Source organism: Macaca fascicularis, chromosome 16, assembly GCF_037993035.2.
Source record: "Macaca fascicularis isolate 582-1 chromosome 16, T2T-MFA8v1.1".
NCBI classification, from domain to species: Eukaryota; Metazoa; Chordata; class Mammalia; order Primates; family Cercopithecidae; genus Macaca; species Macaca fascicularis.
The window spans coordinates 61915969-61934650 of record NC_088390.1 but is presented as its reverse complement, the minus strand read 5'-3'; the positions used below and the strand labels follow the sequence as shown (position 1 = coordinate 61934650).

The window sequence follows — 18682 nt, the reverse complement described above, 5'->3', positions numbered from 1 at the left end:
TGAAACCAAGGAGTTGGGGGGGGGTTATATGTTACTAAAAATTAATTATCTAACTTAAATAGTTTCTATAAATTTAAATATGAAAACAATAAATTCTGTGTTATATCTTTGGAAGTAGCATTATGCTGGTGATGAAGTGCAATGGGATAAAACACAGTTAGCAGGCATTCCTTAAAAAATATTCCCTAAGCTAATACTAGAAACAGAAAAAGAGGGGTCAGATTAATCCTACGGATATAGAAGTGATCCAACTAAAGGCAACCTACATGATAACAGAAGTGAAAACCACGTCATCTAAGGAACAGTTGAATGAACTGGTGATCCATAACCTGGAGAATTTAAAAGACTTGGAAAGACAGAGTAATCTTGTCAAATACCCAAAAGATTCTACATCAGCAAAGCTATATTCTGTGTGGCAGATTTCAGTTAAATAGAAAGATAAACTTTCTAATAATTAGAGCACTTCAAAGGAAGGTGGAGTGCTTTGTGAGACAATGAGTTTCTCATCACTAGAAATATTTTAGTAGAGACTGGAGATATCTGATAAGGGGTTCTGTTTAGTGTTGAATATTTAACAAGAGAAGCAGAAAGGACAGATGTCTATGAGTACCCACTGTGTAGAACACTTTGTAGAAGAACACTTTGTATGTGTTATCTAAATTGGTGGTCTCAGATTTATGAATTGGATATTATTTCTCACATGAAGATTAAAAGGGATTAAGCAATTTACCATACACGCTGTAATAGGCAACGCTGGAAGGTGAAGCCTGGTAATGACCTCTATTGTCCTTTGCAAATTCTGTTCTGGTTAAAGCCATAACAGTGAATGTGTTAGTGGTCTAGAAAATTCTATCCTGATACTTTGTCTATTTATCCAGTCTGGTATTATTTCTGTCAGAATATCCAGAGACTTTTGGCCAAAGAGCATATTTAGCTTCCCCCATGACATTAAACTCAAAAGATAAATCATCCTTTAGGTTCTTTCCAACTGAATTCTGTAATTTTGATGACCAGAATTCCTAGCAACTCATTTACACTAGAAAAGGCAGAGTTTTTGGGCCAGGCACGGTGGCTCACACCTGTAATTCCAGCACTTTGGGAGGTCGAGGTGGGCAGATCATGAGGTCAAGAGATTGAGACCAGCCTGGCCAACATGAAACCCCATGAAACCCCGTCTCTACTAAAAATACAAAAATTAGCTGGGCATGGTGGCAGATGCCTGTAATCCCAGCTACTCAGGAGGCTGAGGCAGGAGAAACACTTGAACCCGGGAGGCAGAGGTTGCAGTGAGCCGAGATCATGCCATTGCACTACAGCCTGGGCGACAGAGTGAGACTCTGTCGGGAAGGGGAGGGGAGGGGAGGGGAGGGGAGGGGAGGGGGAAGGAAGGAAGGCACAGTTTTGTCACATGGGTCAATTCAGGCAATTGGTTGTGGGCTTCGTGGATTAATTTTATCAAGAATAATTCTCCATCTCCTGACCTTGTGATTTGAAAATGAACCGGGCAAGGTGGCAGGCGCCTGTAGTCCCAGCTACTCGGGAGGCTGGGGCAGGAGAATGGCATGAACCCAGGAGGCGGAGCTTGCAGTGAGCCAGGATCACGCCACTGCACTCCAGCTTGGGCGACAGAGCAAGACTCCGTCTCAAAAAAAAAAAAGAATAATTCTCCAGCCTAGACTAGGTTCAGCAGGAAGATGTGTTATCAATTAGTAATGTCTGACATGAGTACAGGAGAGTGGCAGCAAGAATGACTTGTGTTTGTTCTCTCTAAGCTCCACATTTCCTAAAACTATTTTTCTATTTGTAATCATCAGCTCTTGAGTGAATACAGTGAGTAAATTATTTTACCAACTAACTGTCAAAAGTAATACTTACTGACATTTTTCCTAACACCACTCATGGAGGGTACAGGAATATGCCATGAAGCAAATGAAAAGCTGTCCACAAGACTAGACGGATTATCAAAAGCGTTTTTTTAAAAAATATAAGTTTAATATAACTTTGAATTACTTCAAAAAACTTTCCACAGTCCAGAATCTGTTCCTCATAGCCCTGCAGGTCCAGAAACTAGACTTCGCCATGCCCAGAGGTAACCTGACACTTGATGACAGACTTACAGCGACTGTATTCACGCAATGCTGATGTGTACATTAGAATGCCAGTTTGCTGGCAATGAAGCACATATCTTTCCGGCTGTCCAAGGCCATTTTCCTGAGCACTCACTTCCCTGCACATTCGCCACAATGACACTTCTAAAATGTAGAATTTTTCAGTCATTTTGAATGATACCACCTGCGTGTTCTTTATGATAAGTTCCCGATGATACAGTTTAAATGGCTCATCCAGCAGATGGTTTCCTATATTACTGATGTGAGCTCTTGAACTGTGTCTTGGACCACTCTTATTTCTGATTTCTGTCTCCTTCCAGGTACCTAGCTGTGCTATCTGGCTTATTGGCTCCCTGAGTGTTCTCTTTCTCTCTCCTTTCTTGTTTTTGTTCTTTTTCTTTTTTTTTTTTTTTTTTTTCTGAGGTGGAGTTTTGCTCTTATCACCCAGGCTGGAGTGCAATGGCACGATCTTGGCTCACTGCAACCTCCACATCCCAGGTCCAAGCGATTCTCCTGCCTCAGCCTCACAAGTAGCTGGGATTACAGGCATGTGCCACCACGCCCGGCTAATTTTGTATTTTTACGAGAGACAGGGTTTCTCCATGTTGGCCAAGCTGGTCTTGAACTCCCGACCCCAAGTGACCCGCCCACCTAGGCCTCCCAAAGTGCTGGGATTACAGGCATGAGCCACCGTGCCTGGCCCTCTTTTTCTTTATTTCCCAGAAGAAACATTTCTGAAATACCTCTAAAGAGCTGCAAAATTCTACTTGCTTCTGTTTCCCAGTATGTTCTGCACCCAACCATCTTGTCTTCACTCCACCCTTGCTTAGTTCCACACCATTCTTTTTTCTTTTATACTCACTGTGTGTGCTACAGCAGTGCAAGACCGCCTCAGCCTCCTGTGTCGTGTGTGTTTATGTCTCCTTTATACGTGCTGGTCCCTCAGCCTAGATTTTTTTTTCCCATACAATGAATTCTAAGTCATTCTTTAAGATATCATTCAAAAGACATCTCATTAAGTCCTCCAGAAACCTGTTTCTCTTTCCTGGTGCTTCATATACTTTAGATAAATCTGTATTTTCAAACTCTTCATCCTATTTTGTAATTATTTGTGCCTTGTCTCCTACCCTTTGACCCAAAAGATATGACTTCCTTGAAGGTAAAGACCACATCTTACTTATCCTTGCATCCTTAGAACCCCAGTAAAATATATGGCATATAATATACATTCAGTGAACTGTATAAAAAGTGGGACAATTGCAGCCAAGATACTGTCCCTTCCCTCTAGAAGGTGAGGAAAAGAGGACTAGAAACAACAAAGTACCTTTCTTGCTACGCGTAATTTTACAGTCAAGTTGTATTAATTGGAAGAATACAGAAAAATCTTTTCTTCAAAATTTTTACCACCACAGTGCCTGAAATTCCACTTAGATAAAAGGTGTTTTTTGTTTTTGTTTTGTTCTTGGGGGGTGTGTGTGTGTGTGTGCGTGTGTGTGTGTTTGAGACAGATTCTCACTCTGTTGCCTGGTTGGAGTGCAATGGCGCGATCTCAACTCACTGCAACCTCCGCCTCCTGGGTTCAAGTGATTCTCCTGCCTCAGCCTCCTGAGTAGCTGGGACTACAGGCACGCACCACCATGCCCAGCTAATTTTTGTATTTTTAGCAGAGATGGGGTTTCACCATGTTGGCCAGGATGGTCTCGATCTCTTGACCTCGTGATCCGCCCGCCTTGGCCTCCCAAAGGTGTTTTTTAAAAAAACATGTAAATAGCTTCAGTGAATGCCTCTCCAACCCTACCCACCTTTGGCAGTCAGTCAGTCACACCTTAGACTGAATTAGACTCACCAGATTGTTATCCTCCTAATACTTATTCCCACGCGAGGCTGAGAAGTCTCAGTAGAGAAAGAGGAGAAAACAGACAAATGGAGCAAGTCAAAGGAGGACAAACTAAACTGGAATGTGGCTTTGGGGTACCAGGCAGCAACCTCAGAACACAGGATAGCTGGCACGGGGTGGGAGAGTGGTGCGGCACAGAGGAAGAGGGCAGCAAAACAAAGATGCATCTGCAATGATGGAAACCTCAGCAGGTACTGGTTCCTCTACTTCTCCCCAGAGACGGGGGAAACACCCTCTCACCCTGAGCAAAAGCGGCCCCACCTTGGCACACAGGCCTGGCTCTTCAGGGAAAGAGTTCATCATCATGGTTACTTAACTCTGTTAACTCCTGTAACTTAACTACTCTTCCCACCCACTGCCCCCATAATCTTTCCTTTTATCTAATGAAGAGACAAGCAGCAGAGAAGTAAGCTAGTTTCTGGAGTTCCAATAGATAAGGCTGTCACAGATAATTAGACCTCCTCTTATTTTATCACCGGATCCCACCTGAGATATTCTGTTTCCTCCTACCTTACGTGCAGCAGTGAACAGGCAGCAGAGAACAGAGAGAAGGATTGGAAGAAAGCCCAGAAAGTTTCTGAACAGCTAACAATATGCATCCAGGAGTGTTTTCTGCTCTGTGAAGCCTGCACCAATACATGTTAAAGAAATTGAAGCAAAAGGCTGACCATGATAATGTACAACCATCATTTCTGATTCAGTATCTGCACTTCTAAACCACTCTTTCTCCTGGCTTTCCTATTCTGCCACTTTCTAGGTCTTGACCACCTCAATATCCAATCAATAATCAAATAATAATTATTACTCTTTCAATTGGCTTATTTTTTCTGTGTCCATGATGACATATCTAGACACTAACATTCTCCTAACCGGTTCCCTTGCTCCGTCTCTCCCAAACCAATTAGAATACTTCCAACAGGCTAATCTTCCCGAAGCAATGCTTTTCTTGAGTGACTGCCCCACTCAAAAGCAATCTGAAGCTCCAAATTGCTTGTCAAGGGTTCTCAATTTTTTTTTTCTAAAGCAGCTCAAGGACACAAAATATTCCCAATAGTAACAATTTATTTGCAGTGGTGCTTGGCAGGGGAGGGAATGAATTCTGAATCTCTGGGTGGGAGTGTTACGTTGCATGTGATTTGCGAAACTTCCCCAAGACAAATGAGAGAAGTAGAATAATAAAGGCACATACAGAGTATTATGGGTACAGAAAGAAGGTGATGATGTCCTTTTCCAGCCACTTTTTCTCTTCCTATGACAGAAATCTCCATATCCTTTCCTAGGAGGGATAAGGAAAGGAGGGAGCTTCAGGGGAAAATCTGTTCTGAGAGCATCAACATGTTTCTGACCTCCATTAGTCCAAAAGGCAACTGCCAGGCTGACTTGAGGGTCCACGTACTCTACTGGCCTCACTCTACTTCTGACACAGCCTGAACACCAACATAATCAGAAGGACTACATTAAACAGAAAGATTACCACTCCTTGGTTAAGATGTGGTCTTAGACAAGTCACACCCACCATTTTTAAATTTCATTTACTCTTCTTTAGAATGAGGAAATCGGAGATTATCTCCACGATCCTTTCCAGCTCTAAAATGTGAAGATTCTATAGACCGGTTTTTGTTTTGTTTTGTTTTGTTTGAGACAGAATCTTGCTCTGTCGCCCAGGCTGAAGTACAATGGCACAATCTTGGCTCACTGCAACCTCCACCTCCTGGGTTCAAGCAATTCTTTTGCCTCAGCCTCCCGAGTAGCTGGGTTTACAGGCACCTGCCATCACGCCCAGCTAATTTTTTGTATTTTTAGTAGAGATGAGGTTTCGCCATGTTGGCCAAGCTGGTCTCGAACTCCTGACCTCAAGTGATACACCTGCCTCAGCCTCTCCAGGTGCTGGGATTACAGGCATGAGCAACTGTGCCTGGCCTAGATCCACATTTTAAACCATTAAAGGTTTGGTATCAGCAAAAGATGCAATATATAGGGCATGAAATTAACATTACTTGATCCTGAAAGAAAAAAAAGATTATCAAGAGTTATCTCAGAAATCAATTCTTTTCACCTAAACTATTAAAATACACATATATTTGTGTTAAATCATTTCCCTAAGGTCATGAACATGTTAGCATTTCAAAGTAATAAAAACCATATGAAGTAGAATGTAGCTGCTGTCTCCTCAGAAGAGGCCCCTGAAAGGGGGCGTGCAGTACTAGTGTGTGCAGTACGAGGAGATAGTAGCCCATCCCACCACTTAGACTTAGCCAATCGGGACAATGAAATTTGAACAAGAGACCAATGTGTGGGAACATACACTGAAGATCATATCAATTGTTTTCCTTTTGTTGTGGTTTGTGTAAACTAGCCCTCCAAAGCACCCCAGCTTCTCCTTGTCCTCCAATTCCTATATTCCTACCTTCTATTGATTCTAGAAACCAATGATATCCTTCTAGTAAATTCTCTCCTTGTTTAGTGCAACCAGTCTGTTTCTGACCAACATAATTAGTTAAGCTGTGAAGCCACCTGAGCCTTCCTGGAACAGCTTCTCAACTCCATCCTCCATTTTTCCCCACCCCGTATACATACCTCTCTACCTTTCCACATTGGTAGGCACCTGCTCTGTACCTGGCACTACGCTAAGTCTCAAGAAAGAAATGTGAATAATGTGTGATCTACCCTCAAGGATCTTACATTTGATAAGCAAGTATTAACCCTTATTGCATGGTGTTGCAATTATTCCTTTTCCTATCAACCTCCTTGAGAGTAAAGACTCTATACAATTCCTATCACACAGTAGGGTCCACACAGGAAACAATCGGCACACTGAAATTAGGATAAGTCAAGGCAAATTTAAGAAAAGGACTATTTACAGGCTGGGCATGGTGGCTCACGCTTGTAATCCCAGCACTTTGGGAGGCCGAGGTGAGCGGATCACAAGGTCAGGAGTTCCAGACCAGCCTTGCCAATAGAGTAAAACCCCGTCTCTAAAACTACAAAAATTAGCCTGGGGTGGTGGTGGGCGCCTGTAGTCCCAGCTCCTCAGGAGGCTGAGGCAGGAGAATCACTTAACTTGGGAGGCGGAGGTTGCAGTGAGCCACGATTGCACCACTGCACTCCAGCCTGGGCGACAGAGTTTGAGACTCTAACTCAAAAAAAAAAAAAAAAAAAAAAAAAGGGACTATTTACAAAGGTGTGGGTATGGCGTAGGGAAACCATCAGGGGTAGCTAGTGTCACCCCCATGCCTAAAGAACAAAGGAACGTAATTTAGGAAGGGAAAGTCACAGAAAGGGCCATGTCAACAGGAGCTGTGGTGTTCAATGAAAGGATCCAACCAAGCTGTAGAGGTGGCCAAAGGAGTAAATCCCCCAACTCATTCTCCTCCCTCCCTCCACTGGAGTCCCTACTGGGCAAACATAATGAAAGCCAGAGGGCAAGGTTATATTCATGGTGCAGAGAGCAGAATGGAGAAAGGTGGAAAGAGGATATGGACGGGCAAACAGCTTTGTAGGGTCGGCACTCAATACATGTATGTAGAATTAGATTATTGCTACTACATGTATGCGGACAATTTCTAGTTTCTCTTTTCTCATTTTGTTTTAGTTCTCAAGTAACTATATTAGTGTTCTTGTTGGCAGATTTTCCTGATACTTGCAAGTTTAATTCTCATCTTCCTCTCTGCTATAGAAATATACGCACCAACGCTAAAAGGAAAACTGTCCTGAATCTACCTTCCCAATAATCAGTGTCTCCACTTGAAACCCTGATGAAAACTGAGACTCCTCTATCTTTATCTTTCCATGCTCTTCTCCCCTCATCCTCTGAGGGATTCCTTAATCATATGTAACTGTCGTCATCTCCATCCTGTACACCTAAATGTAACAAAATCATGGGCCCTTAGGGCCATAGGAGGCTGACCTGGAAAGACAGAACAATCTCCTTGCAGTGGGGACAGGGTGCAGTGGAAGAGATGGAGATCATGGCAAAGGGAATGGGGTGGCACAGAGCTTCCACTTGCAGACATTTTGGATCCTTAGGATAGACTGGGAGATACGAAAGGAGTAAGTCACAGAAGGAAGTCCGAAGAAGAGGTAACTTCCTGAAATTCAGAAGGAACTCCAGGAACAGAACTCAGATGTGGGCACAGGAGACGGAAGATAATCTGTGTATAGAGTAAGGAGGAAATGTGTGCTTTCTCTTCAGTCTACTCCCCCACATGTATTCTAAAAAGATAAAATCACACTTTTGCTTAAGGCCGGTCTTTTAGGCGGGCAAAGTGCAATTTCAGCAGATTTCTGCCCAAAATAAATTCTCTCCTCCTCACCAAGAACTGAAATTGCTATCACAAGAAACAATCTTTCATTTCATAATTAAAGGAAAAGTTCAAAATTCAAATGCCTAGGTTCCTGAATGACATAGAGAAAATAATACTGTTTCTACTAGTGTAAATGAATAATATCATGTCTTTTCCCTACACAGAAAAAGTGAGTTAAAGCACAAAAAAGCCCATGGCCTCAGATGAAGTGCAGAGAGAGATTTCAACCTAGAGAAGATAAAGGAAAGTGGGTCTAGACACAAACGGCAAACTTTGCCAACTTCTTAATTTTGTGTAAAGGCAACTCTGTCCAGTTTAGGGTATGCATGGATATCTAGAATCAATGCGCAGGCACTGAGCTTAGGAAGGATTTTGATTAAGACGCATGTATCACAACTGTATAAAACCAGGAAGTCCCATAACACTCCCTGGTACATACTGGGCATTCAATAAATATTTCTTGAATGAATGTGTGGTATAATTAGGATTATACTGCTGTGAGCTAGAGTGGGGACTAGGGAGAGAAGAGAAGGGAGAGAACAAGCATTCATTGAGAGCCTGGTATGTGCCAGATGCTATTAACTGTTTCTCATTAATCCTCCAAATTCTTTTGTAATTTGTACAGATGAAAAAACTGAAATTCAGAGAAGATAAGTAACTTTATCCAAGCTGAGAAACAGTAGGCTAGAACTCAAAGACCTATTTAACTCTAGAGCAGTATGCACTACTCAACTTAGACTCCTCGGAAAGGGCCCTGTAGCAAGCCTGGAAGGTTTCATGGGAAAACAGACACAAACTGAGCAAGAGCATGAGAATGTTAAGACTATAGGGTCAGAAAGAAAGAATGTGTGTTAGAGGAATGCCTGCAGTGTTTTAAAAAATCATCACTCAACATTGTTCAAAAGATGAAGTCATGAAATGATGGTCTTCTCTGTTTTTTCCTGCTCACACACAGTTTTCCTGGATGCACCCAACACCCTGAGATAGCACTTGAGCATGTATGGCTCATCGATCACTAAAATAAGAGGTGAAGAGATTGTTAACCAAAAAAAAAAACCTATACTTTAAAAAAATTCATTAAAGATGATGTAACTTTACACAGATAATGATAGATGATAGACAGATGATAGATTAGATAGATAGATAGATAGATAGATAGATAGATAGATAGATAGATAGATATAGGCTCCATAATGGTCCCCATAATTCACCAACTTTGGGGCTACACTTTAACCTTAGATCTCTGCTACACCTCCACACTGTGGCTTGTTCCTCTGGGTTGTGGCAGCATGGCAGCACTGAAAGTGGTTGTGAGTCTGTTAAGTCTCAGGGGGAACCTGTGTTATTGTAGGGGGCTCAAGAGAGCACAGAGGGCCACGGTAGTGGGCCTTCTGGTGGCTTTTATGGTGTTGAGGGTAGGCTGGGTCCTGGCACAGGGTGGAGTAGCCTGAGTGCTGGACCAAATAGGGCCCTGTGAAATTCTGGTGACTCTGATGGTGGTGGCCTTCTTTCAAGTAATGAGAGGAAAACAACACAGAATTTAAACAAATGCCAGGCCTACTACCTTGACAAGTTACATTGCCTGGAAAATGCCAGTGCTGACCTTGCACTCAAAATAAAAAGAAGGCATGGGAATTTGGGGGAAAAAAATTGATGGTCAACCTCGAGACTACAGCAAATATTACAACACTATCAAGTACCTTAAAACTCAGTTGTCTTAAGTGTAGAAAATACAACCCTTTCTCCTGGCCAACATATATTGTATCTGATGCATCTAATGTCGAGAAAAATGTCTAATGTGCATAAAAATTAATATGAAATGGCTCAACATTCATTTGAAAAACATTCTTCTGTATTTCAGAGGCTCTAAAACAATGTATTTAGCTGAAAAGTTCTGTAATAGTCCCAGAAAAATTTAAATTTACTGTTTATCTAATTTATATTTATACAAATATAATTTTTTGAGACAAGGTCTTGCTCTGTTGCCCTGGCTGGAGCATAGTGGCACGATCATAGCAGCCTCACCCTCCCAGGCTTGAACAATCTTCCCATGTCAGCCTTCCAAGGAGGGACTACAGACATGTGCCACCATTCCCAGCTAAATTTCTTTTCTGTAGAGATGGGGTCTCACTATATTGTTTAAGCTGATCTCAAACTCCTGGACTCAAGTGATCCTCCAGCCTCAGCTTCTCAAAGTGCTGGGACTACAGGCATGAGCCGCCATGACTAGTACAAATATAATTATGATTGACAAACTTATAATTGTTGAAATCCGTGAAGCATATAATCTGGACCTAAAGGCACCCAACATATTTTGTTGAATTATATGTTTCCTTTTCCTCCCTTGAAGGTAACAAATGTTACTTTGGAAAATGCCAACATTCCGCATTAGATCCACAATGCTAGGCTCACTGTGGATGACTTCAAGCTTAAGTAAGTTCAGAAACCATGTAAAGAACTGATTTAAAAAAAAAAAAAAAAAAAAAAAACCAACTCCCCGATTCACCACTTTAAACAGTTACTACAAAACTTACAATATCATTATTTCATATTATTAAACATCTCAACATAAAACAATCTCTTTTATGTTTAAATTACAATAGTGGTCATAGGCTAGCAATGCGAAAACTCCCAGGCTAGAGATTTGAAATCTCACATATGGTGTATGACTCTCCAATCCATAGGTCAGAGACTGGTTTTTATAGAACTGCAGGAGGTCCCCTCTACTGTACTTGTTTTTTTTTTTAACTGGGGAGACACAGTCCTTGTAAAACAAAGGTGCATTCCCCTGTACATGAAAAGGAGCTTTCTTCCTTTCCTAGTCAAAGAGCAGACGGGAGATTTTCACTCTTTCATAGCTTTAATAATGTTATTCTTACCATATACTGAACACTGATGCTGTGCTAAGCACTTTTGTACATTAACTCAATTCTCATAATATTCCCATTTTAGCCGGGCGCGGTGGCTCATGCCTGTAATCCCAGCACTTTTTGGGAGGCTGAGGCAGGTGGGTCACTTGAGGTCAGGAGTTCGAGACCAGCCTGGCCAACATGGTAAAACACCATCTCTACTAAAAATACAAAAATTAGCCAGGCATGGTGATGCACACTTGTAATCCCAGCTACTTGGGAGGCTGAGGCGGGACGATCGCTTGAACCTGGGAGGCAGAGATTACGGTGAGCCAAGATCACGCCACTGTACTCCAGCCTGAGTAACACAGCAAGACTCGGTCTCAAAAAAAATAAAATAAAATAAATAAAAATAAAAATAAATTCCCATTTTAATGATGAGAAGACACAGGTTCAGAGAATTAATTTGCCCAAGGTGATAGCTGAACATGGCAGAGGTGCAATTTGAACCCATGTCTTCACACCCCAGTGCTGTGCTCTTTAAGCTCCACTATGTGGGACATCTTATTACCACTGGATGAGGAGACCTCCATCTAAGCTGTATTGATTCTTCTAATTGGGCTCTGTTCAGATACCAGAGTAAAGCTGTCCTTTATCAGTGTGTTGAGGCTGATAGCAACGGCCTGCAAAGTGTCTTGGATGAGTTGACTTTGAACAAGACTAACCTAGAGTTGCAAATGGAAAGCCAGATGGAGGAGCTGAATTACCTCAGAAATAATCATGAAGAGGAGGGAACTACACAAAATGAATTTAAAGTTTCAGTATGTCAATACCTGCCAAGATAGGGTGGTGGCGGCTATCATTGTAAGAGACATTCTTTTCATAAAACACAGGTAAAGTAACATAGACTGTAAGGCAAAACTTGCCTCTCACGATGACAGTGAAAATCAAATAAATTACTTGTATTAAAATATTTTGTAAAAATTAAAAAATTATTCCTTTATATTGATCCCAAATATGTTTATAATAGGGTTGCCAGATAAAAACACAGAACTCTCAGTTTAAATTATAATTTCAGGTAAACAATGAATAATATAACAGATACGTCCCAAATATTGCATGGAATATAGTTATACTAAAAAAAGTATTCAATGTTTATCTGAAATTCAAATTTAATTGGCATTCTGTATTTTATTTGCTAAATCTAGTAACACTATTTTGTTGTCTCCTAGAAATTTCTTTGAAACCTTAAAAAAGATTTCTAAACTCTACATTTTCAGTTTTAAATTTTTAATTTCTTTAAATAATCATATTCCAAATGCAAGATCAAGTAACCTGTGGCATTTTATTTTATTTTGGATCAGGAGACGAAGGGTGACAATGATAAGGTACCTTATGTTGAGGTAAACATAGAAAACAAACGGCCCCAGGTGTGGACCTGACTGTCCTGCTGAACCAGACAAGAGAGTAATATGAGGCTTTGCCACAACAAAGCCACAGAAAGGCTAAGGCCTGGTTTAATGTAAGGTAAGCCTATCACCACCAAAACAAAACAAAACAATACCCAATATTAAGCAGAAGCCATGAAAACTAGTATAAGTATTTATATTTTTATTCCATTCTAACACCTCAGAGTAAAGAACTGATGGGCAGGCCTCGGCTTCTGCTGACAACTGCCAACCAGCATGAGATTGCTGAGCTGAGGTGGACTCTCCAGACACTGGAACTGGAACTCCAGGCCCAGTGGCCTCTGGTAAGAATGCTGCAACGTGAGATCCTTGAGATAGATTGACTTGTTGAAGATGAAGAGAAAACTGAGAGCCTCCGGTACAGTTGTTGAAGAGCAACCACCAGCCAACACCAACAAGACAAGGAAGAAGAAGTCCTTCTCTCAACCGACGTCCGGAAGCACGAAGAAGACTCCCAAGACAGCGAAGAAAGGAAAACAACTTGAGGAGAGCCAGGAAGAAAAATGCTCCACAAAAATACGTGGCTTTAAGAAGACTTGAGGAAGGAGCAGGCCAACACCCTCTGACCACAGTGACCAGCTGAATGAGGAGCTCCAACAGAATGAGCTGCAGCCAGAGCAACAGAGTGAGGGACACAGCCGGAGCAACAGAGTTAGGGGACACAGCCGGAGCAACAGAGTTAGGGGACACAGCCGGAACAACAGAGGGGGAGGATGCCACCATTTCAACTCTCTCCCTGAGCAGCGAGTAATTTCACGGCAAGCCCAGAGACCTAGGATCCATCTGAGAAGTCTGTAGAGGTCTGACCCAGAGAACTCAACAACAGGGTACGCCCCATGGTGATGAAAATAAAATGAATCTGTTGTAAAAGGAAAAAACAAAAAAAGTTACAACGTGTTGCTTTGAAATTCAACAGTATATTCACACGTGACATGTCTGGTCACAGATGTCTCAAAACATTTTGTATCTCCACAGTACACTGTTTGCCCTGTAAAATTTAAAAGCAATTCTTTAATTTTAAACTATAGCAGCACAGTAAATTAGGATAAGAGAGAAAGACACAATACCAGGAGTAAATATACTTACATGGTTTCTTTAAAATTACAGATTAAGTTCTATGTGGTACTAGTTTACAGCATTCTGCACTATTCTTCTACATTGCAATTTTTGATGAGTCGTCTTTACTTTTATTTTCCATTCCTTTCCTCTTTTATTTTTTTTTAATTTTATGGATAAATAGTAGTTTTATATATATATATATATATATATATATATATGGGGTACATGTGATATTTTGATATAAGCATACAATGTGTAATGATCAAATCAGGATAATGGGGATATTCATTACCTCAAACACTTATTTCTTTGTGTTAGGAACATTCTAATTTCACGCTAGTTATTCAGAATATACAGTGAATTTCTGTTAATTATACTCACTCTATTGTGCTACTGAACACTAGATCTTATTCCTTCTAATTGTAATTTTGTACCCCATCAACCAACCCCTTTTTATCCCCTGCTCTCTCTCACCCACCTCCCTACTGTCCTCCTAGCCTCTCTGGTAACCATTATACTACTCTTTATCTCGATGAGATCAACTTTTGTAGCTCCCACATATGAGTGAGAACATGTGATACTTCTTTTTAATCTAGTTTGACAGAAACTGAAAGTAACCACTGTTACAGTATGTTACCCCAATATAGCTTGTGGAGTCTTCATCCCTGGAGAGTTTTGAGACGGAAGGAAGTCAACAGGGGAGGGAGGGAAGTAGGAAATTCTAACTAGACCAAATTTAGCATTTATATTCCAGATGCCAAGAAAAAAAAAATGCAACATCTTATAGCTCTGCAAATATGCACTCATTTATATCTAAGCTTTAGACTAGAAAATTCTAACTAGCTCCACGTTTCAATCAAAATTATCAATATGGAAAATATTTGGAGAGACAGCAAAAAGTTTAATAGTTTTTGAATGTATATAAGTTGGAAACTTTCAAAGCACAGAACCCCTCCATGTCACAGTTTACTACTAAATTAATTCAGATACACACCTTGCATTCACCGTTGTATTACTCAAGACTTAGAGTTAAAAACCCGATGAAAAGTGGTTAATCTCCATAATGGGTGTTAGCGCCATCTGAAAAAGCCAGCATTATAAAAGCATTAATGTTTCAATTATGCATGGTGGCTAACTGCTGTGATTTGTTATTTTTAATGACTGGTCTGCCAAAGAGTTAGGAATCTCCATAAACCCATGCCAGACGGACCCTCAAGAAGTTAGGGCAGAGTCTCACCTGGGAACAGACAAGGCCTACAAGTCTGATCTCTTCCAGGGCAGGACATCTTGCCTCATTAGTTCTTTTTCTTTTCAAATTAGTCTATTTTTTCATCACAAAAGGAATGATAAGGAAGGCTTGTCTAGTCTGAAAAAGAAACTAAAATCCCTTATGTTCTTGTTAATTTTCCAAGTCACATGACCGAAAAATACAATTTTAGCTCATTTCAAAAGAGTTTTAGAAGTTACTCATTGTTTAAGCCAGCAACAGTGTGTTTAAAAAAAGAAAAAACAGTTAATCATTGTGTTTTTAAAAAGCTCTGAAGATAGGTCTGTGTGCAAATCCCACCAAAGTCCCTTTATTGAATAGTTTTGGGCATGCTAAATTTTAACTAATTTCTTTTCTTTTTTGAGGGGGTTTGTGGGGAAAAGGGTCTCACTGTGTCACCCAGGCTGGAGTGCAGTGGTGCGATCACAGCTCACTACAACTTTGACCTTTCCGGCTCAGGCGATCCTTCCACCTCACCCTCTTGAGTAGCTGGACCCACAGGCACGTGCCATCACACTAGGCTTTGTGTGTGTGTATGTGCGTTTTGTAGAGACGGGGCTTCGCCATGTTGCCCAGGCTGGTCTCAAACTCCTGGACTCATGCGAATCCTCCTGCCTTGGCTTCCCAAAGTGACGGAACTACAGGCGTGAGCCACTGCACCTGCCCAACTAATTTTAGTTAAAATAAAACTTCTGGCCAGGCATGGGGGCTCACGTCTATAATCCCAGCACTTTGGGAGGCTGAGGCGGGTGGATCACCTCAGGTCAGGAGTTTGAGACCAGCCTGACCAACATGAAGAAACCTTGTCTCTACTAAAAATACAAAATTAGCAGGGCATGGTGGCGCATGCCTGTAATCTTAGCTACTCAGGAGGCTGAGGCAGGAGAATCCCTTGAACCTGGGTGGCTGAGGTTGTGGTGAGCCGAGATTGCGTCACTGCACTCCAGCCTGGGCAACAAGAACGAAACGCCGTCTCAAAAAAAATAAATAAAATAAAATAAAATTTCCCTCATAAAGTTGCCAACAGGATTTGATGAGACAAAAATGCAAGTAAAGTTTAGGACAGGCCTTGGAACATAAAAAAGTCTCAACAAGCTCTATCAACTCTATCTTAGGACTGACTTTGCAAATGCTATTTGCATAGTTGTTTAATAAGTTTAACACAAGACATCAAAAGTTCTTTGGGCATTATCAATCGTCAGCCTTGTGAAAGAAGCCACAGACTGGTTACGGTACATTTTCTCTGTTACTATTGTGTGTTACATTTAAATAATTATTTAAATCTATTCCTCTACCATTCTTACAACTCCCTTACCAAAAAAAAAAAAAGTGATTCAAAGACAGAGGTCCATTTATTATGAAATTGACTAGTTGTCTGAGTCCATAAGGTCAAGTACTTTTTAAAAACCTTTAAAATTAGGAAATTAATTTGACTCCCTAAGACTTTTTCCTTCAAATTTAAGCACATTACATATACTCACTTAAAACCACTAGAATGGGGGATTACTGCTTTCACTGTAAATGTTAACCTCTGTATGTACCATTTCTAATCCAAAACTTTCTCTGTTCAGACTCTCTAAGTAAAAATTATGATCTGTCCAGACTCTGTAAGAAAAAATTATGAAGTTATACCCAATTATAATGTTATTTTCTCTCATATCCAGCCATCCTTGAAATGACCAATTGGATAAGCAACCACAACTGGACCTAAAGGAATTTTCTTAGATTTATGAGGGGGAGAAAATAGCCACTGAATTTTGGACAATGTTCAGTTTCAATATTTTAAAATTGGAGTCTGTAGAGAATTGTTTGTTTGGTACTTTCGGCTTCACTGTTTTTTATGAAAACTAAAGGGGATATTATGTTTCTATTTTATGTTCTATGTTAATTAATTCTCCTCCTAATGCAGCTAACTCATAGTGAGCAATTCTCTTTTACAAAATGAAATTAATTTACCTGAAAAGAAATTTATGACATACTAATGAAATTTAAAAGCTAAGCTGTGTTATAGTTAATCCTTAAATTACAACATACTCTTAGGCTAGCTAGCCAGAAACCCAACTAGAATTGTCAATTCTCCTAATATAAAAAAATTCAAAATTTTTACCTTTGTATAGATCCATGGTAACTGTATTATTCAGGGGGAACAAGAGAGATTTCAATACAGGCAACAATGCATAATCACACCCAGATAAAAGGGGTACCTATCACCTCAAGCATTTATCATTTATTTGTGTTACAAACATTCTAATAATATTCTTTTAATTTAAAATGTACAATAAATTATTGTGACTATAATCACCCTATTGTGCTATCAAATACTAGATTATATTTGTTCTATCTAATTATATTTTTGTACCCATTAACCATCCCCACTTCCCAGCCCCCTCACCCTATACTACTCTTCCCAGCCTCCGGTAACCATTATTCTACTCTCTACCTCTATGAGAGTTCAATTGTTCTCATTTTTAGCTCCCACAAATGAGAAGTTTATCTTTCTATGCCTGGTTTATCTCACTTAACATACTGTCCTCCAGGTCCAGTCAAGTTGTTGCAATAGCAGGATCTCATTCTTTTTTATGGCTGAATAGTACTCCATTAAGTATATGTACCACATTTTCTTTATCAATCCGTCTGTTGATGGACACTTAGGTTGTTTCCAAATCTTGGCTATTGTGAGTAGTATTGCAAAAAAAAAAATGAGAGTACAGATGTCTCATTGATATACTGATTTCCATGATTTTGGGTATATATCTAGCAGTGGGACTGCTAGATCATACAGTTCTATTTTTAGCTTTTTGAGGAACCTCCATACTGTTCTCCATAGTGGCTGTACTAATTTACATTCTCAAGAAAAGTGTACGAGGGGGTTCCCTTTTCTCCATATCCTCACTAGCATTCATTATTGCCTTTCTTTTGGATAAAAGCCATTTTAAGTGGGATGAGATATACAACAAATTAGTGTGACTGTAATAATTTACATTATTACATTCTCATTGCACAGTTTTGAGTCATTTCTCTGATGATCAATGATGCTGAGCCCCTTTCTATATACCTGTTTGCCATTGTATTTTTTTTTTTTTTTTTTTTTTTTGAGGTCACTCTGTTGCCCAGGCCAGAGTGCAGTGGCATGAACATGGCTCACCTCCGTCTCCCAAGTAGCTGGGACTACAGACACACGCCACCATACCCAGCTAATTTATTTTTATTTTTTGTAGAGATGGGGTCTCCCTGTGTTACCAAGGCTTGTCTTGAATTCCTAGGCTCAAGCAGTCCTCCCGCCCCAGTCTCCCTAAGTGCTGGGATTAGAGATGTGAGCCACCATGCCTAGCCTGTATGTCTTCTTTTGAGATTTGAATGTCTATTCAGTTCTTTTGCCCATTTTTTAATCAGATTATTAGATTTTTTTTTCCTATTGAGTTATTTGAGCTCCTTATGTATTCTGGTTATTAATCCTCTGTCAGATGGATAGTTTGCAAATATTTTCTCTCATTCTGTGGGTTGTCTCTTTACTTTGTTGACTGTTTCCTTTGCTGTGCAGAAGCTTTTTATTTGATGTGATGTATGAAAAAAAATTCAAATTTTAGAATAAAACTACAGATATATTTTAGCAGGTTACTAGTATCAAGATAATCTCAACAGATCCAAGACAAAAAAATAGTGACCTTTAATGAAGAGGAAAGAGTGAGGGCTAAAATGTTTTCTTAATATATTCAGTGTATTTCCATT

The 18682-nt window shown here is 40.2% G+C and overlaps 1 protein-coding gene and 1 long non-coding RNA gene across 3 annotated transcripts in view; both read right to left on the bottom strand.

The window, feature by feature from the left end:
• LOC135967702 (uncharacterized) overlaps positions 1 to 18682 on the bottom strand; it is a 34566-nt gene that overhangs the window by 5966 nt on the left and 9918 nt on the right. Inside the window, exons 2-3 of one of the 2 annotated variants that reach the window (XR_010581878.2) lie at positions 14924 to 15052; positions 14681 to 14766 (exon numbers count right to left, since the gene is read on the bottom strand). This is a non-coding gene — a long non-coding RNA (uncharacterized lncRNA). The remainder of the gene's footprint in view (positions 1 to 14680; positions 14767 to 14923; positions 15053 to 18682) is intronic. The other variant, XR_012425812.1, reaches the window with a different exon arrangement.
• KRT10-AS1 (KRT10 antisense RNA 1) lies at positions 12487 to 13351 on the bottom strand (the record flags this gene model as incomplete). The annotated part of the gene is given in 4 exon segments (XM_005596055.4): positions 12487 to 12720; positions 12722 to 13115; positions 13118 to 13174; positions 13177 to 13351. Coding segments are annotated over 4 exon segments (795 nt in total), but the record flags the coding sequence as incomplete, so codon positions are not given.